Source organism: Rhineura floridana, chromosome 2 (assembly GCF_030035675.1).
Source record: "Rhineura floridana isolate rRhiFlo1 chromosome 2, rRhiFlo1.hap2, whole genome shotgun sequence".
Taxonomy (NCBI): domain Eukaryota; kingdom Metazoa; phylum Chordata; class Lepidosauria; order Squamata; family Rhineuridae; genus Rhineura; species Rhineura floridana.
In genome coordinates, this window is record NC_084481.1 from 234040296 (window position 1) to 234061359 (window position 21064).

General features: G+C 45.8%; 1 protein-coding gene across 12 annotated transcripts in view; it reads left to right on the top strand.

Annotated features, from left to right (window-relative positions):
• Nucleotides 1–21064, top strand: part of NIN (ninein) — a 131231-nt gene that overhangs the window by 54209 nt on the left and 55958 nt on the right. For all 12 annotated transcript variants that reach the window (XM_061612555.1, XM_061612560.1, XM_061612559.1 and 9 more), the window contains 4 exons: nucleotides 13835–13874; nucleotides 16077–16264; nucleotides 16850–16996; nucleotides 19293–19460. In XM_061612555.1, the coding sequence (XP_061468539.1) occupies nucleotides 13835–13874; nucleotides 16077–16264; nucleotides 16850–16996; nucleotides 19293–19460 (543 nt within the window). The remainder of the gene's footprint in view (nucleotides 1–13834; nucleotides 13875–16076; nucleotides 16265–16849; nucleotides 16997–19292; nucleotides 19461–21064) is intronic.

The window sequence follows — 21064 nt, forward strand, 5'->3', positions numbered from 1 at the left end:
TCTTGTAGCTTGCATGTGCATGAGTGGTGACTGCAACACTTGGTTGCCTTCTGAATGATTTAACCATTGGGTGTACTGTGGAACATTCCAATATTTCTCCTGTTTTAGGGGTCTCCACATTAGCTTTAACTCTGATAAAAGAGTACACCCCAAATCCTCACATGTCATGGCAAAATGGAAAAGGTTTGACTTCTGCTTCTTGAAGTCAGTGGTCTTCTGTTCCCTCTTGACATTATTAGCAACTGTCCTGAACCCTTATGCACTTTTTCCTCCCCCAAGATGCAGGATTATTTTCTGGGCTGTGTGTATGCTGTGCTTGCTGTGGGGGTGGTAGCCAAGGTGTGACTTACTACATACCAGTGACAAAGAAAAATAAGTCAAGATTCCTTGCCAAGCCAAAAAAAGATCTGCAGTATATGGAAACAATACTCATTAAGCAAATATTTGCACTTATATGCTTACATTTACTTACTTCTAGGATTGATTTTGGATCCATGTGCAGTGCTTTTGCGCAACTCCTGTCCATTTCAGCACCCCTAGCATTCTGGAATGCAGAAGGATGCTGCCTCTGAATGGAAAGGTTGCCTGTGCCCCCCCCTCCGCTGTTGGAGGCAGCATGCTGGGAATCGCAAGTGGGGAGGGAGTACTGCTGCACCCAGGTCCTGCCTGTGGACTTCCCATGGGCATCCAGATGGCCACTGTGAGAACAAGATGCTGATCCAGCTGGACTCTTCTTATGTTGAAGGTTCCTTTTAAGGCTTTGAAGTTATCATGATGCCTTGGCTGGGGGTGGTAGCCAGGGTGTGACTTCCTACGTCCCAGTGACAAAGGAGTATTCACACGTTCTGTTCAAGTGTACAATCTGTATACACAATAGCTGAGAGGCACACGTAATGTTCAATGAATGTAGAGTCTGCGTACCTGGGTATGCAATACTGAGCTGTACAAATCAAGAAATGTACATTCTTTCACACGTACGTGTGTAGAGACAGCTTGTATGTGTGTCCAGTGGAACGTGTGAGCAAACCTACAGGGTAGTATTCAACCTTAGGCCTACTCAGAATAGACCCATTGAAATGAATAGACATGAGTAACTTGGGTTCATTAAGTTCAGTGGGTCTACTCTGAGTAGGCAAGGAGGGGTGACTGGATGGTTGTCGTCTGCCAGGCTTTCAGCCTAACGATTCCACCCTCATTATTAAATCTAACCTGTGCCTCTTAAAGTCTCCAGGAGGAGTCTGACAAAACTTTTTCTGGACCCGGGTACCACCACCACTCTTCCGTTGTTCTGGCAGTCATGCCAAGATGGTGGTCTTCTGGGGGGTGGTAAGGGGAATATCTTATCCCCATAGCATGGAAATAATGTCATTTCACTTTTAAACCAGCCTCCCAGTCTGAAGAGTATGCGCCATGCGCCACCTGCTGGATGGGCCAAGTCATCCAATGGTGGTGGTGGTGGTATGTGCCTTCAAGTCGATTACGACTTATGGTGACCCTAGCTAATAAGAATACAGTAGGGCCCCGCTTTTCATTTTTTCCTCTAATATGGCGGCTTTCAAATAGAGTAAGGCCCCACTCATACAGCACTTGTTCCACTTTTACGGTGTTTTTCGGGCGTTGGGCGCCATTTTATTGATGGAGTTCCGCTTTTTGGCGGGTTTCGCTTTTAGGCGGAGGTCTGGAACGTAACCCGCTGTATGAGTGGGGCCCTACTGTACAATGTAGCCCAGTGTTCTGACTCCAACAGTGGTCAGCCTCTGGGAACCTCACAATCAGGGCATGATGTAATAGCCCTGCTGCTACTGTTTGCCACCAGCATCCAGCAATTGGAGGTATGCTGCCTCTAAGTCTGGAGGATTGACATGGTTAATACCTGTTCAGAGAATCATGGAAGAGTTGGAACGGGCCTCTAAGGCCATCAAGTCCAACCCCCTGTTCAATGCAGGAATCCAAATGAAAGCAGACCATATGGTCTGTTGACAGACCATAGCTACTGACAGACCCTACAAGCTACTGGCTCTTACTACATGCAGTGGTAACTAATTCTATATGCATGTGCAAGGTGCTGCTACCGTAAAGGTCCTGCTTGTTGTTTTGAACAGCTCAGTTTTCAGAGTGCCTAAAACAGGAGTAGCCAATGTTGCATCTTCCACTTGTTGCAGGGCAACAGCTCCCCTCATCCCTGACCATTGACCAAGCTGGCTGTGGGGCAAGGCATGTTGGGAGTTATACTCCAGCAACATCTGGAGGGTACCTCATTGGCTACCCCTGGCCTAAAGCATCTGGAGTGCAGGTTTATGAATAGCCTTCAGCAGGTAGATAGAGGTGGAATCAGGGCTTGAACACTTGGCAACCCACCAGAGGACAGCTCCATGAAAAGTCTGGATTAAAACCCAGAACGGATTCCACTGACTTGGAGCCACCAGCTGCCGCTGCAACCCCCCAAGCCAAACATAACCACAGTGGCCACTTATGCCCCCCCCCAGGGCTTGTTATGGAGCTCCTGGTGTTGCTGGGGATTACTGAGCGTACCCCAGGGCACAGCATGGGTGGGCTGTCTTTGTCTTGGAGGCTTCCAAGTGGCCTTCGGAGCTAGCATTAAATGATGGCTCCCTCTATCCAAATGAAGACACCCCCTCCCAAAACGAGGAAGGCACTGTGATGCTGAAACGCCAGTGTGTATCAAGAAAAGTTCATGGAGCATTATTAATATTATTATTGTTGTTTATATAATATTTTATAGTTTTAAAAAGTAAAATGCAACAAGGACGATAAACCAGTTTAAAACCATAAAACTGTATATCAGAACCCAAAGTTAGAGAGCTATATACATAACTACTTTGTCTTGCTCCATTAAAGTTTGTTGTTGTTGTTATGTGCCTTCAAGTCTATCACGACTTATGGCGATGTTATGAATCAGCGACCTCCAAGAGCATCTGTCATGAACCACCCTGTTCAGATCTTGTAAGTTCAGGTCTGTGACTTCCTTTGTGGAATCAATCCATCTCTTGTTTGGCCTTCCTCTTTTTCTACTCCCTTCTGTTTTTCCCAGCATTATTGTCTTTTTTAGTGAATCACGTCTTCTCATTATATGCCCAAAGTATGATAACCTCAGTTTCATCATTTTAGCTTCTAGTGATAGTTCTAACACCCAATTTGTTCTAACACCCAATTATTTGTCTTTTTCACAGTCCATGGTATGCGCAAAGCTCTCCTCCAACACCACATTTCAATTAAATTAAATTCCATTAAAGTACAAAATAGCAAAGATCCCTGGCATATCTAAAAGTCTTCAGATGTGTAAGTCAAACTGATGTTGGGTTCTTGATTTCTCAGAGTCCAAAAAAATGTGTGTGCCATGTGCGTATTGAAAAACAAAACCAGCGCAGCGTAAGCCGCCCTCCCCACCCCAATCATTTTAATTAACAATATATTTCCAAGAGAGAATAAAGGTCCGTCTTATAGTAGCAGATGGTTGGGTGGGAGAGGTTGCTAAGTTAGGAGACTTCGCTGAGCGAGATGTTTAGCTGCAGATGCTTCCACCAGTTTTGCGTTTGGTCATTGTGCAACTTCAGGCCATCTGTTCGTCAAGCTAGCAAAGACTTGTGTGCCTATCAAAATAATACGTTCCTGGAATCCGGAATGGATGCACAGCCCCCTGCCTAGTAATGTGCATGACCTTCCTCCAGCTGCAGAACAATGGCCCTGGTGTGATGGGGGGGGAGGTTCACGGTCCACAGAGCCCCTGGAAATGCCCCCTTTTGTCTTGGCCGCAATCCACTGGCTTGCCTTCTGGGGCAGCCATTTTGGGGTGGCTTGACCTCTGACCCCATTTGCCTCCCTCTTTACAATGAGGTCTTCCTGAGCCTTGGATATGGTAATGAGGAAGCGTGTGTGTGCAAAGGAGTTCAGTCTGCGGAGGGAGGCCTGTGCACAGCATCCAGATACAATGGGGCGCCTTTAATCCGAGCAGGCTGAGTGGAGATGCTTGCAAAGGAACTGAATTGCCAGTGAAGGAGCTTTATGGCTGGCTCTACTCACAACAATTGATCATCAAAATTAAACTGAGGTTGACAGGTGCTTGGGTTTTCCTGCAATTAATGTGGATTTGCAGGATATTATCATGTGTTTCTTTGATAATGGCCATTTTTGCAGAAAAGTGGAGAAGCATTGTTCAAGAACGACTTGCTAGTTCTTTTGTATTTCTTTCCTGCCTCCCCTTATTTTTCAATTATCCTGTTTGCTAGGGTTTTTTCCCTCCACTGTGTTCCTTTCCTCTAAATCTTCCCCAGTTGCATCCTCCTAAGATTAGGGAACAAAGAGTCTCACCTGGGGAGGGAATTATGAGAAAAGCAGGGCTACACCCTACAGGCTTTATTTAAAAGTATACTATAGCATTTGTCCAAAACAGTGGCAGCTAGTGGCTCTGAGATCAGTGGGGCAGTGAAATCCACGCTGGATTTTAGTCTGAACTTTCAAGGTCCAAGGTGCTGAAGCCATCCGCAGCCACTGGTCCAGAAGTAACAACAGTTGAATGAAGATTCATGTTCACACATGCTAGTTTTCCAGAAATTATTATTTTTTAAATAATTTTAAATGGTTAGCTCACTAGTAGACCATCTGCTTTGCATGCAGAAGATTCCAGGATCAGTACCTGACATTTCCCAGTAGAGGTGAGAAAGATTCCCTGCATGAGCCCCTGCAAAGCCAATGCCTGCCAGTATAAACAAAATTGGGCTAGATGGACCAGTGGTCTGACTTGGCACAAGGCATTTTCCTGTGTTCCTTGTCATACATTGCTGCAATTGCAAACCTCTCTCTCTCTCTCTCTCTCATTTAGAGCAACATCGTAGAAAGCTCTGCTGTAAGGTAACCAGAACCAAAAATCAGCCAAATCATCTGTTCTTTTAACTTTTACGCACTGATATAGTTTTGTGTGCTGTGCACACCCTGTACAACTCCACTCTTCAGAGTGTGCCCTTCAAGTATACCTATTTAATAAGGTACAGACAGTGCCTCTTTTCCCTCCACATGCCTGAAAGTTGCCAGAGTTTGAACCCGGTGTCACTGCTCACAGGTCCAGCTGTGCCTTTGTGAGACCTAGCCAGCCTGTGCATTCTGCAGCTCCATGGAAACACAGTGCCACCAAATTCTATCTGAGCTGGAGCCCTGGATGCCGGCCTAATGCATATTTTAAATTGGAGGCCACCAGCCTTTGAAGCCTATGGGCACATCTCCATTTTTCAACTCCTTGAAAGTTCAGACTAAAACCTGGAGTGGATTCCACTGCCCTACTGACATGGAGCCACCAGCCTCTGGCCATTCCTCTCCCTCCTCCTATGGACCAGCCCTCCCCTCCCTCCACCCTGAAAGAGAGAAAGAGTAAAAGTAGGCACGCACACACACACCACTTTTTCAAGCAATCTTGTGAAAACATGATCCATTAGAATGAACCTGAGCCTCAAAAAGTGCGGAGACCTGAAAGAGGAAATGGGGGAAGAGCGTCCCTCTTCCTCCTTCAATTCTTCTATTCAAGGGAGAAACAAGTAATCACCCTCACTACCTCATTACCAGATGGATGGGGGGGGGGAGGAGAGAGAGAGGTTTTGTGGGTGCCAAACCAAGGGAAGACCTCAAGGGTACTATGGAGCCCACAGATAACGATGTTGGCAACCTCTTTTTAAATTATTGATTAAAAAAAACTTCATGGGTTGTGCAATCAGTTCCTGTGCATGTTGGGCAGGGAGAGATATTGTGTGCATTTGATTGGCTCTGGGTCATTGTTGCACCTTCTTCATTTAATGCCAAACAAATGTACCTCTTATCCAGTGCCAGAGAGTGCTGTCTGCCTCCTTCCGTTCTGCATCCCTAATCTTTTTCATCCCAGGTCATCTAAGGAAAACCAAAAATCAGTTCTCCCTAATTCCTTAAGCAGGCTGCGTGACACAATGTTTTGCAAATCTTTAGGCTGCTTTTTTTATTATTTGTTGTGAACTTGGTTGGTCAAATCAACCCCTGGTTTGTGTGCTCAAAGCTGTGACCTTGGAGATTGTAGGTTGTGTCTTTTTGTCAAATCCCTCCACTGTTCTCTATGATTTGTGTAAAGGCATTGCATGCCATTTTATGTTCCACTCCCTCCCTGGCCGGATGAAGGGAGCCTAAACTAGCCCGTGGTGGTGCTCCTCTGAAATAATAGTGGCAAAACATAGAAGGCTTATAAATTAATAAAAAAGTTCTGGAAGAACCCAGCTTCTTCTCGATTCAACTCGGTTTTTAGTGTGTGTCTGTAATCTTGGCACTTGGTTAAGTGTTTGCAAAATCAGCCTCTCAGGGCAAACCAAGGGGCCTCTGAGACATAAGTGTAGTCGCCTGCTCACTCATAACTTGGCTCCAGGATTGTCCCTGAGCTACTCTCAGTGGTGGTAGGAGCTGGTTGTCTAGAGATCCTGCGTTTTGTTTTGACCACATGATCTCCCTTATTCTGTTGCCAGTTTCTGTCTCTGGTGAGGAAGATGGGTGGGAGATGGAGGGGAAGAGAAGGACTATAACCCAGCAGCAGAGTACCTGATTTGGCTGCAGAAGGTCCCAGGTGCAATCCCCAATGGCATCTCTGGGTAGGGCTGGGAATGTCCCCTGTCTGACACTCTAGAGCAGCCTTTCCCAACCAGTGTGCTTCCAGATGTTGTTGGACCACAACTCCCATCAGCCTCAGCCAACATTGCCAATGGCTGGGGCTGATGGGAGTTGTGGTCCAACAACATCTGGATGCACACCGGCTGGGAAAGGCTGCTCTAGAGAGAGCTACCACCAGTCACTGAGGTAGACAGGCGAATGGCCTGACTTAATACAAGGTGCTTCCTATAAAGCCCGCTGCCCCCGACACTGGAGGTCATCTGTAGCCGTCATGGCAAGAGCCATTGATTAGCAGGCAGAGAAGGAATGGGAGGAGAAGGGAGGCATGCCCGGTCTTTGTCACTGCTCAGTGAGACAAGTGGCCCAGACTGATGAACCAAGCCTGGAGCAAGGGTTAGATCAAGGGTGAAGAGCCACGGGGCCTCCCAGGCCAGAACCCTCACCGTCCTTGCTTCAGCCCTCCTGGAATGTTCTCGCCTGGCTGGGATGTGTCCTGGAACTCTGATTGTGCCCCTCGCTTCCTCTAGACACTAGCCTGCTGTAGAAAATGTAAAATGTACATTTGCTGCTGTGTTTCAGTTCATGTGGTTGTGGATAGTATGAATTGGGTAGATTTGCCTTCAGCTAAGAACTGGAACAGATTTATTCCCATCTCTAAGTGCCTCTCTCCCTGTCTGTCGCCTCTTGCTGTCATTTCATCATGGGGCGAAGATGCAACTTTTTGCCCAGGCCTTTGGGGAAGGGTGCGTGGGTACACTGGGCTGGCTTTTTATTGTTGTTTTAACGTGTATGGGATTCAAGTTTGCTAAATATGTTTTGCTCTTCTTGTTTCTTCTTTTGGTTTTAATTTTATGTTATCTCCATCCTGGAAACTTTGGGTGAAGGTTGGATGATAAAATACAGTAAATACAATGTCCCAAACGCAGACATGGCATCTTACAGATGAATGGTAGACCCGGCACCAGGAGGTGGCCAGGTTCAATTCTGAAATTCTTTTATACTACAGGGCGCAACAACCTGTCCTTTGTATACTTTTACATACTTCTGTATGTTTTTACATTTCATGTGTTTACATTTTAATGTATTTGTCATGGCCTTTGGCTAGTACAATAAATATTTTACAACAACAGTAAAGAAAATGTCACAAACACAGCTGTGGCATCTTAACAGACGAATGGTAGGCCTGGCACCAGCAGGCAGCCAGGTTGGGCACCGGCCAAGGGGCCCTGCAGCTGGGAGGGTGGAGCTCCTATTCTGTGATCCCCCCAGCATTGGGTTGTGGGGCGCAACTGGTAGGCCTAGCACCAGCAGGCAGCCAGGTTGGGCACCGGCCAAGGGGCCCTGCAGCTGGGAGGGTGGAGCTCCTATTCTGTGATCCCCCCAGCATTGGGTTGTGGGGCGCAACTGGTAGGCCTGGCACCAGCAGGCAGCCAGGTTGCGCACCGGCCAAGGGGCCCTGCAGCTGGGAGGGTGGAGCTCCTATTCTGTGATCCCCCCAGCATTGGGTTGTGGGGCACAACTGGACAGTGGTGTGGATTGTGAAGCGGAAGCTCCACTCTTCCAGGCGACACCACCCCTGCATGCACATGCACCTAACTTGTGCTAAAATATGCCTGGTTGCACCTCCTCTTCTATTGCTGCATCAGCGTACTGTGCTACACATGCCTGCCATCACCCAAGATAGCAGGCATGAGTGCTGATGTGGTGACACAAGAGGTAGTGTCACCCTGTGCATTAAAGCATGCGAGGGGGTGCAGGGGTCTGGTGCCCAAGGCCCCATGGTAGTCTGGTCCTGGCCCTGGTGAACGGGTATACCAATCCCATGGAAAACCTCTCTTAAAAGGTTGCTGATTCTGTGGTTTGGAACCCATGCAGTTTCCCACAGACACATTTGGGTAATTTAAGCATTACCACAGCTGCACAATAAATAGTCACAGAAAAACATCTCATGCAGCTTGGTTGCCTGATTGTCCACATAATTGGGGGGCAAAATATGCCTAGCAGGTTCCTATCAGGGAGTCTTTAATCTCTGCAATAACCTGTGGTACAGCTCAGTAGTGGAATATCTGCATTGTCTCCTGTCTGAAATTTTGGAGAGCTGTTGCCAGTCAGCATTGACAGTATTGAGCCCAATGAACCAATGGTCTGAGTTAGTATAAGGTTGCTTCCTCTGCTCACATTTAAACCCACTTCTTTTTCAGCACCATGAGGACTGCAATCTTAGTATTATTTTTAAGGGAAATGCTATAGCTCAGTGGCACAGCATCTGCTTTGCGTGCAAAATGCCCCAAGCTGAATCCTCTGCATCTCCTGGTAGGGTGAGGCTCCTGGGGACATAACCGCCACTCGGTGGAGACCAGTGGCTCCCAAGCGTTTCCCCCCACAGACCACTTGAAAATGTCTGTGGGTCTTGGCAGACCACTTAATGATTCTCTCTGCCTGTTGTAGCGGCGCACTGCGCTAGATGTTGCGTGGTTTTGAACTGCATTTTTACTGCTGCTTTTACTGTATTACAATTTGAATTCCAGAGAACTCTGTAGCGTTCAGATTGTAAGCGTTCTTCACAGACACCCTGAGGACCCCCTGAATGAAGGTGGTCCACGGACCACAGTTTGGGAACCCCTGGTGTAGACAAGACTGAGCCAAAAGGACCAATGGCCCGACTCAGTGTCTAAGCAGTGGGGGCTGGGGGCTCCATCTCAGTGGGGCAGTGGCGCCCGGAACGGATTCCACTGCCCCACTGACATGGAGTCAGCAGATGTGAGCTTCCTAAGTTCCTTAGTTCGTTTGTTCTGACTCTTTTTTGCCTTTTTGTGCTTCTGGAAGCCTCAGCCGGCGGATGACGTGCTTTTCGGCTTGAGTTTGGGGTCTCCCCTCCCCCGCCCCATTCCCAATCTTTCAGATGATGGACGACAAGTATGAATCAGTGGTCTTGAAAAGCAGAGTGACCTAATCCAGTTTCCATGACTACCCTGGTAGATTAATGGCACTTTTAGCTCTAATCTGAATGAGCAGTATTATACTTTTATGTCATGACGTTGGCGCTTTTGTTGAGTGCTCAGTCACTCAGCATTCAATTCTATCAGTCACGTGAATGCAGTTTAGGCGGTTGGTTTTTAAAAAAACGTGCCTCTTTTAAACGGCGGAGCATTAACGTCCGGTTCTGCCCTTTTGGAAGTATGAGAATACTTTTGCAGCTCTCTCTCTCTCTCTCTCTCTCTCTCTGTGTGTGTAGTAATAAGGAATGATTTGCTTTGTGAACTGCTGAGGAGATGACTCTCCAAAAGGGAGGAGAATGTTACATGATTTCAACAATGCGTAAGAACTGCTTTCATGCCAGTTTTAAAAATAAACCAGCCATTATCGTTGCTTAGCGCCAGAGGAGGTGGGAGGAATCCCGGCTGCTCCCTGGTTCCTGAACAACTAGAGGTGTTCTGTGGGAAAGACGGATGTTGAGCCGGAGGAGAGAACCAAGCCGTTGTGTCCTTGGACTGACACTTATTGTAGTTTCCTAGATACTGGGTAGAGTGTCCTTCTCCTCTTCCACCCCCGGGGCAATAAATATGCCAATGGGCCCTGCTCAGTGCAGTGTAAACCATAGAGTTTTTGAAGGACAGGTGACCCCTCTGCCAGGGCCCATTTTCTGGAAGAAAAGGCTCCACCCTACCGGTGACAGCATGTAATTATATGCTCTGTGTAAGTACAGCGTATTTCAAGTGTTCAAAACTGTCCTTTCAGTAATTCTGTCAACTTCCCCTGCAAGGTAGGCCAGTATTGTTATATTTCTCAGATGGGACGGCTGAGAAGGAAAGTGACCATCCTAGTGCAGCTAGGACTGGTTGTGAGAAAGAAGGCAGGCAAGTGGTGGCTCTATTAGGGCAGACTGCCGTGCCCCTAGAGCCCTCCGGTGCCAGCCTCCACTCTTTGGCACTTTCCTGGACTCCCTCCATGCCCTTCTTCAGCCCTTGTTTATTTCATTACCCTTTTTAGCCCCTTCCGTGCTTCTGTCAGAGAAAGACTACAGTAGGGCCCCACTCATACGGCGGGTTACGTTCCAGACCCCCGCCTAAAAGCGAAACCCGCTGAAAAGTGGAACTCTGTCAATAAAATGGCACCCAACACCCAAAAAAAGCCGTAAAAGCAGAACAAGCGCCATATGAGTGGGGCCTTACTATGATTTTAGCCGCCAGATTAGCGGAACACCGAAAAGCAGGGCCTTACTGTAGTTGTTTAGACCTCATCTTGAGTACTGAGTCCTGTTCTGGATACCGCACTTTAAGAAGGATGTAGACAAACTTGAACGGGTTCAGAGTAGGGCAACAGGGATTATCAGGGGACTGGAAACAAAGCCCTATGAGGAGAGACTGAAAGAACTGGGCATATTTAGCCTGGAGAAAAGGGGAGATATGATAGCACTCTTCATGTGCTTGAAAGGTTGTCACATAGAGGAGGGCTGGGATCACTTCTCAATCGTCCCAGAGTGCAGAACACAGAATAATGGGCTCAAGTTACTGGAAGCCAGATTTCGACTGAACATCAGGAAGAACTTCCTGTTTGTTATTTATTTATTTATTTATTTATTTAAAACATTTCTAACCCGCTTTATCTTTCAAGAAACTCAAAGCGGCGAACAATTTCAATATAAAAACATAAATACAATATACATAATAAACTATAATCACTTACAAAAAAATAAATATACTAAAACTACATAATAACATATACATGTTATAATAATCTATTAAAATTAGAACATTACCATTCCTCATTTAAGTTAAACACCATTTCTCCTTAAAAATTTTCCTATTCTTATTCCTATTCCTTATTTAAGTTGAACGCCACCCGGAATAGGAATGACTTAACCTGGCGACGGAATGCCAAAAACGAAGAAGTCAATCGCACCTCAACTGGTAATGAGTTCCAAAGTGTAGGGGCGATGACAGAGAACGCTCTATCTCTAGTTTCCTGTTAGTCTGGTATGACAATGGAACCAATTACCGAGGGAGGTGGTGGGCTCTCCAATGATGTAAGCCTTCAAGAGGCAGCTGGACAGCCACCTGTCGGGTATGCTTTAATTTGGATTCCTGCATTGAGCAGGGGGTTGGACTTGATAGCCTTAGAGGCCCCTTCCAACTCTACTATTCTATGATTCTATTACTATTTTCATTGAGCAACGAGTCTATCCGCCCCCCCCAAGGATTGGGGAGTCTTCATATATTCAAGGCCTTCCATGTAGCGTGAGGTACATTCTATGACAACTTTTACTGCTCCTTTTTGCCAATTGTATAAATTGGTTTTGGAGAACAGATCTGAAACCAGTCCCACTATTCGCTCAGTGCATCAGAGCATTGGGCGCACTTGGGACTGAATGAGCTTTGCTCATGATCCTGCCTGATGGACCCCTGCTTGGACCACTCGGCTGGCTCGTGCTGGCTATGGCGGGCCCTTCAGGGTGGGCTGGGGGGCGCCAGAGAAGAAGGGACCAGCATTGCCATGTGACATGTCATGTGCTCCCAGTTGCATGCTGCATCATCCAGTTGGGAGGTGCTTCTTTCCATGGCTGCATGCATGTTATAACTTTAAAGCACATTCCCGCCCCCCAAAAAAGGATCTTGGGAACTGTAGTTTGTTAAGGGTCCTGTGTATTGTAGCTCTGTGAGGGGTACACTACCGTTCCCAGGATTCGTAGGGGGTAGATGTGCTTTGAATGTATGTATTTTAATTGTATTTTAATTTATTTTAATGTTTTTGTGATTTTATTGTTTACAATTTTATTATGTACATGTTTGACTTTATTTTTGTAAGCCACCCTGAGTGCCCTATTATAGGGTAGAAGGGCGGGATGGAAATATTTAAAATAAAATAAATAAATAAAATAAATGTGCTTTAAAGGTATGAGGCTGTGTGTGTCTGGGCCTCTCTGTGTTCCCATCTGTAAAATGGAAATGTTGTAAGCCCTGTTGCAGGTTCTAAATGCTGTATCAATGATGTTTCATCGATTCAAAGGGAAAACTAGACTGCCAGGGAATGTCCCCAGCATTCACCCCCACCCTGTTCCGCCCTTTAGGCCTGTGTTTGGCCAGCCCCCTCTCCCACAAAGATCAACAGATTTGTGCTGCTTAGGCAGGCGATTTTCAAAACAAAACAACCCCCCATCTGGCACACACATTAATTCTGACCTCCTGGCGGTCCTTTGTTTTTACCCAGACTCTCCTTTGCCTCTTTCTGCAGAAATGGCAGCAGCCTAGGAGAGGGCAGGGAGGGGGAAAGTCACTTATACTGAGAGTGAGTTGCAGAAATTGAAATTGTTTTGAAGTAAGAGATATTTAATAGTGCAGGGCTCATTGCAGGCTGCAGGGGTTAAAAGCCAGGACATTTCCTGTTAGCTTGTGTTGTTGCTGGGAATGATGATGGTGACCATGGCATTGTTTTTAATACTTCTAAAAAGAGCAAACGCGTGGCACTTTAGAGACTAGCAAATTATTATGGTAAAAACTTTTTGTGAGTGACAGCCAGCTTTGTCAAATCCGTGGAAGTGGTTACCTAAGCAGAAAAAATAATATAATAATATATAATTCCTTCCTGGACTGCCTTCAAGTCGACCCTATTTCATGGTAAGTGGTATTCAGAGGGGGTTTACCATTGCCTTCCTCTGAGGCTGAGTGGCAGTGACTGGCCCAAGGTCACCCAGTGGGCTTCATGGCTGTGTGGGGATTCGAACCCTGGTCTCCCAGGTCGTAGCCCTAGGATAGGTAAAACTGACCATGGGGTGGGCAAAGGGGAGGGGAAGGAGGAGGGGGAAGGATAGGATTGGAAGGGGATGGGGGAGGGGAAAGAAGGGGTGAAGGAAGGGAGAGGGAAGGGGCAAGAGGGAGGGGATAGGAGGGAGGAGGAGGGGAGGGGAGGGGATTCAAACCCTGGTCCAGGTTGTAGTCCAACACCTTAACCACTACGCCACACTGGCTCTCAATATATAATATGTTATATATATTATATATTATGATATATCATATAAAATTTGGCCACCAAAGATTCTTCTGCAGTAAATCTGCTAGCCTTTTTAAGGTTCCAGAATCAGAATCTAGGCTGATTTTGCTGCCACAGGCTAAAAATAAGGCCTCCCCTCCCACACCATCTCCCAAAATGCATACACATGCAGTTCTAGAATGGATTTCTAAATTTATTTATTTTTTTCTTTTAGCGCTGGAGGTCCCAAGACAGCGAGGAATATGAAGCTGAAGGTAAGAGAGGATAATGCCAGCAGCTCCACCCTTTTTGTTTTAATTTATGGAATACATTTCCCTAAACATTGCTTAAACAAATAGATAAACAATAAATGAATGAATGACTATTTTATAAATAATTTCAATATAATGGATGCTAGTGAGGACAGCTATATATTGCTTTTGAATGCCAGTTGCTGGGTTCACAAGTGGGGGAGAGAGCGCCCTTGTGCCAAGGTCCTGCTTGTGGGCTTCCTGTGGCGGCATCTGACTGGCCAACGCAAGAAAGAGGCTGCCGGACTATGATAAGCCCTTGCCCTGATGCAGCAGCGAGGCTCTTCTTACTTCCTAATGAACGAATACAAACTTAAGTTTAGCTGTGAGCAGCAAGGGAGGAGTGAGGCATCCATGCTGTGTATGTGTGTCCGTGCACTTGCTCTTTCAAGTGTTTATGTCATTATTGTTGTTATTATTTTATTATTATTATTATAAATTTATTTATCCCCCGCCTTTTGGCCAAAGGCCCTCAAGGCGGCTTACAAAGAAAAACAAACACAAGTATAACAATACCTCAATGAAAGCAACACAATTTACACAAATTAAACTAAATAACAAATAACATTATTAAGAAAAAAAATGACCAGGAAAGAAACTCAGGAGCCAGTTCAATTTTCTTCTAATACTTAGCCATTTGTAAAAACGGCACATGGACTGTAAAATTTGCCTTTATTCTTACGCTTATTCATACCGTTCCCCCTTTCCTGGCGTCGATCATGCGACTGTAAAGCCCGTTCACGATCATGCCGGCTTTTCTCTCTTAACCGGTGAACTGATTTATTTATTAGATTTATATCCCACCCTTCCTCCCAGTAGGGGTCCAGGGCGGCAAACAAAAACACTCTAAAACATCTTAAAAACAAGTTTTAAAATATATTAAAACAAAGCATCTTTAAAAACATATTTTTTAAAAAAGCCTTAAAAACATCTTAAAAAGCAATTCCAACACAGACGCAGGTTGTTCAGAGCTTCAGATTTGGTCTTAACACACAAGCGTACCCTGTCAGCTGGTGCAGTCTGCATTGAAAATTGGCAATTTCAAAATGAAGGTTTTTCAGATCAGGATTCCCAAAATTCCACTACACTTGTCGCTTAAATTCAGTGCTATCATTCACACGGGGATAGGGGCCACTCGTGTGCCTAGGTGCCTTGCCCCCGATGATGCTTCTCTTCAAATCATGTTTCTTCTTATTCTTTCACCTCCCCTTTCCCCCTCCATGCTTCCCTCCCTGCACCCCCAATCATTCCCCTGCTTCACTTTTGCATTTCTCAAAACGCTCTTGGGTCGCTTCAGAATGCTAACGCCTCCTGTATAAGTTCTTATGGCGAGGTCCGGGCTATCCCAAGACACTTGCTGTCTTGAGGTAGCTTCATCAAGTGATCTCCAGAATTTCTTTTGCAAGCTTGCAAGGGCTGCTGAATTGCAATGCTCAGTTCATGCTGCAATGTCCCAGTTTCCTTCCTTGGACAGTGAGGGTGGGGAGAAATTGATTAGAATCAATCCAGTTGTTACTGGACAAGCAGATCTGCCTTCCTTCCTTCCTTCCTTCCTTCAATATAAAGGTAGTTACAATGGCCTTGAGTGTGGGGGAGAATCCATACCACGACTTAAAACAATACAAATAATGAGCAAGTTTTCAAGTTCTCCAGAATTCTCCTCAAAGAAACATTTAAATACGTCTGACAGAGCACATTAGGGTTCACTGTGCATTTTGTTACAGTCTCAAGATGATGACAGAAGGCATACTTTGAAGATTAATTAATTTGGAGCAGACATCGCCAACCTGGTGCCCTTCAGGCATTTTCGACTACAACTCCCATCAGGGCACCAGGTTGACGAAGGCCAAATTAGAGTGTGCCTGGAGTAAAAGATTGAGGCAAAGAAACAACAGCCATACTCTTTTGAAAATATAAAGGCTGCTACTTACTTGGATTGGTCCCTGATGCAAGTCAGAGCTCACTCATCCTAGTAATTGGATGTCTTCCCCATAGAGGTTCACTTTTATGTACCCGACCACGTTCGTTTTAATACATCAGGTAGTTATTAATCAGTCTCATGGCTTTATCTGTTGCTTTTAGCAAACAAAGCAAAAGGCTTTTTGTTTTGTTTTCCTTCTAAACCTTGTTTCTTTTCGAGTCAAGCTTCCTTGATTTTCCTTTTAGGTCAGTTGAGGTTCTGGAATCCCGACGACTTGAACGCATCCCAAAGCATCTCCCCCACTCAGGACTGGATAGAAGAGAAGTTGCATGAGGTGTGCGAGAGCCTGGGCATCTCCAGAGATGGCCACCTCAACAGAAAGAAGCTGGCTTCCATTTGTAAACAATGTGGCTTGCAGAATGTTGACATGCAGGTACATTTTTTAGTGCCCCGAACTCCTTTCCTCAAGCTAGACTGGTTGGTGCCACTACCATCAATGCTATATGCAGAATTCCTGGTGGACTGAGCCAGGTGGTGGTCACATACTGAGAAGAGTCATGTGACTTGGGCCCCATCTGCCCTGCACATTTAAAGCAGTATCATGCCACTTTAAACAGTCATGGTTTCCCTTAAAGAATCCTGGGAACTGTGGTTTGTGAAGGGTGCTGAGAGTTGTTAGGAGACACCCTATTCCTCACCCAGAGCTACAATCCCCAGAGTTCCTTGGGAAGAGGGACTGATTGCCATACCCCTCAAGGACAGCCACCTGTCGGGTATGCTTTAATTTGGATTCCTACATTGAGCAGGGGGTTGGGCCGGATGGCTCTGTGATTCTCTCTATGGTTCGCCAGCTGTATGATTCTGTGGAAGAATGAGCGGTACATCACAGCAAAAACTCTCCTCCCAAAATTCTCTGATATCCGTTCCTACCCCTCACTCTATAATATTCTGCAAATCTAGTGGTTGGGGTTCCCCTCCCCTTTTGCTCTGCCTGAAGATGTGCTTTGCTACTTCTCAGGTGGTCGAAGGCGTCTTCCGCAATCTCCAGCATGATAGCACCATGACCATTGAAGATTTCTTCTACCGCTTGTTTAAAACTGGGAAGCCTCTTCCGCCATCTGCTTCAACCCCGTACAGGCAACTAAAGAGGCATCTCTCCATGCAGGTAACCCCCACTGCACCTTTCCCTCCCTGATGGTCTAAAAAGGCTCTATTCGGCACACCAACCCAATTTCCTGGGACTGTGCCAAATATACTCCCTAGTTTCAATCTTTGTTTTGAACACAGCACATCTGACACAGCCGAACTATTCGTTTGGGGAGGGGAGAGAGAGAAAGAGAAATACTGTCCTCAGCAAACGTTTGCATTATATCATTGCCGTTTGGCTCCACGTTTCTTTCCTTGGCTGCAGCCGCCGCTTCTACGCTGCTTTTCCCTTTTGCTTCCTTGGGTTGCAGTGTTTAATCCGATTGGCTGTGGTGACTCAGCTGATTTTCTGTGAGGGTGTGTCTGATGCCATCAGCGAAATATTAAGTGCAGTGAGGCTGAAGGCTGTGAGGGTGAAGAAGGGATGGGTGCGTGAGAGGGAACAGTGTGGAGACGAATGGCACCCCAACAGCATGAATGTTTTCACAACGAGTGCCAAAATTTTGCTGAAAACTGGAATTGCTTTTTGACACTTGCAAAATGAGGGAAGACTTAAAAGTTACACATGTACATGAAGGGCTTGCTTTACACAGTTGTGGATCAGAGGTTGTTCACTTTAGGTCGTTATCCTGCAAGAGCAGCCCCTGTTTTTGGCCTAGTTTTTACTTAAGAGGCAAACCTGTCCCTGGACTGTACCATTTCAGAATGCAGGTGGGGGCTTACATGATGGAATGTTAAGAACAGAAGGCATCTTTCTGTGTTGTTCTATCAAAAGCCTGCTGGAATAGGTTTTTTTACTGCTAGCTGAAAGGCGAACATAAGAAGGGCTGGGTTGATGGATCAGCCGAAAGGCCCATCTGCCCCAGTGTTGTATTCTTGCCAAGGGCAACCAGATGTCCCTATGGGAAGCCCCCAAGCAGGACCTGAGCGCAACAGTGCTCTCCCAGTTTATGATTCCCAACAACTGGGAGGCATGCTGGCTCTAACAGTGGAGGGGGAACCCAGCCATCATAGCTTGTAGCCATTGATAGACTTATCCTCCATGAATTTGTCTGTTAAAGCCATCCAAGTGGCTAGTCATCACTGCCTCTTCTGGGAGCAAATTAGCACTGTGTGAAGAAGTACTTTCTTTTGTCTGTCCTGAATTTTTCAGCATCCAGCTTCATTGGATGTCCCTGAATTTCTAGTATTATGAGAGAGGAAAAAACCTCTACCTATCCATTTTCTCCAGGCTGTGCATAATTGCATACATTTTGATTGCATACTATCAGATTGTTGCATTCTGGAACTGGCAAATGGTTCCATTCCAACTTCATATGTTTTCTGCTATCTTTTGCTTTTCATTCATTCATTGGTGATCACTCGTGGCCGAGTAAGATTGTCTTCCAGGGTAAGGTCTATAACAGTGGGTCCGTAAGTGACTGTGGAGGCCAATTCTGGATCCACACAGCCTCCCACAGTGAGGACAGGTTTCCAGATGGAAGATGGTCACGATGAGGATTTGCTTGACATGCCTTCCGCTTAGCTCATTTGTCCCGTTCGCCCTGTACTCGTGCTTCTTCAAAGTCCATAGCACCTTTGATAATGGCCGACCTCCAATTGGGACGCCCATGGGCCAAGGCTTCCCAGTACTCAATGCTCATGTTCCATTTTTTTAGATTAGCTCTGAGAACATCTTTAAACCTCTTTTGTTCTCCACCGATATTCCGTTTTCCATCCTTAAGTTGGGAGTAAAGTAGCTGCTTTGGAAGACGGTGATCAGGCATTCGAACAACATGGCCGGTCCAGCAAAGTTGATGTTGGAGGATCATTGTTTCAACACTGGTGGTCTTTGCTTCTTTCAATACGCTAACATTAGTCTGCCTATCTTCCCAAGTAATTTGCAGAATTTTCCGGAGGTAGCGCTGGTGGAATCATTGGTAAAGTCAGTTCCATGTGAGCAAAGCAAAAACACAGGCTGCTTAGTTTCACATTAGCAAAGCAAAGATGCAGGCTGGTCAGTTTCATGTTAGCAAAAATCTGATGTCGGGAAAAGCCATAGAAAAGCTCGCAGCATTCAGGATTGGTTCACAAAGATAGCGAACATGTGAACTATTGGGGAGTCTGGTGCCAAGTTTGATTTTAGCAAAATTCTCACCCATCCCTACTCTTTTGTTCCTGCATTCAAAATGCTTCCTCCCATCAAGAAATCCAGCATTTTAGGAAGAAAGATTCAGGACAAGCCTGACATGCTAATTTTCTAGGTGGGTAGAATTTTGAGGACTGGAATTATGGTACAACCCAATCTCTCTCTTTCTCTCTCTGTGCCATTTCAGTCCTTTGATGAAACTGGGAGACGCACCACCACACCATCAGCAATGACAAGTACAATAGGCTTTCGGGTGTTTTCCAGGCTAGATGATGGGATGGGTTATGCTGCGGTGGAACAAATCTTCGATGCGTGGCACGAAGAAGGAATAGAGAACAGCCATGAGATCTTAAAGGTAACAAGCTCCATTGCCACTCAGCCACTGTGGCATATCTAAAGAGAAAATTCAGTGCAATGTTGCCTGTCTTGACTTTCCTACACTGAACTCTGGGAAGGATGCTGAGAATGTCTGCTAGAGAGCTTTTAAAACATAAAGCTGCAGCCGGATCAAGCCAGTGGCCCATCTAGTCAGTATCTAGTTAGCATCTACTGATGTTTTGTAGATGTTTTTAATTTATGGATACTTTCACTGATTTTATTATATTAGAGATATTTTATGAAAATGTGAGTTGTAAATATATCACTAAATATAGGGCCTTCTCAGTGGGGGCCCCCAAATTGTGGAATGATCTCTCTGACGAGGTGCACCTGGCGCCATCACTGTTATCTTTTCGGTGCCAGGTCAAGACTTTCCTTTTCTCCCAGGCATTTTAGTATGTGTTTTTAAATTGTTTTAAATGTTTAAATTGTGTTTTAAATTGTTTTTAAATGTTTTTAGGTACTGTAAACTGCCCAGAGAGCTTCGGCTATGGGGCGGTATATAAATAAATAAATAAATAAATAGTCCAGCATCCTGTTCCCACAGTGGCCAATCAGATGCTAGCACTCTTCAAGTACATCAAAGGTTGTCACATAGAGGAGGGCCAGGATCTCTTCTCGATTGTCTCAGAGTGCAGGACACGGAATAATGGGCTCAAGTTGCAGGAAGCCAGATTTCGACTGGACATCAGAAAAAACTTCCTAACTGTTAGAGCCATACGACAATAGAACCTAGAGAGGTAGTGGGCTCTCCGGCACTGGAGGCCTTCAAGAGGCAGCTGGACAGCCATCTGTTGGGAATGCTTTGATTTGGATTCCTGCATTGAGCAGGGGGTTGGACTTGATGGCTTTATAGGCCCCTTCCAACTCTACTATTCTATGATTCTATTCTGTGATTCTATGCCCCGACGGGAAGCTGGTGAGCAGGACCTGACTGCAACAGCCAACTCTCCCCATCTGCAATTCCCAGCAACTGGTATTGAGAGACATACTGTTTTCATCTTCTCCCAGAACTACAAACCTCAGGGTTTACCAGTTGCTGGAAACTGCAGGAGGGGAGAGTTGCTGTTGCACTCAGGCCCTTATTGTGGGCTTCCCAGAAGAGGTATCTGGTTGGCCATTGTGAGAACAGGAAGCCAGACTAGGTGAGCCTTTGGCCTGCTCCAGCTGGCCTCGTCTTAAGTTCCTTGGTGAAGATGCTGTTGCAGTTGAAATACAGGGTAGGGCATGCCTTTGTGAGGAAGTGGCCATCTCTTAGGCTCGGAGGTTCTTGGGCAGCTGCCACAATCTAAAAGAAAGTCCATAAGGAGCATGAAGGCTGCTACTGTTGCGTTGGGTGCAACCTGGAAGAGGCACCACTCAGGCTGCACACAGTCTGCCTTTAATTATACCGAGTTGTATTTAATGTAGCGCTTACCATGAAAACCCTATTTGTAGGGTCACCACAAGTCGGAATCAACTTGAAGGCAGTTCATTTCATTTTTCAAGGGAATTATTCAGTCAACGCAAGCATTTCTGCCTACCCGATAGAATTATCTCCCCTCTCCTACTTTAGCTCATTATATACCAAAAATAATTGGC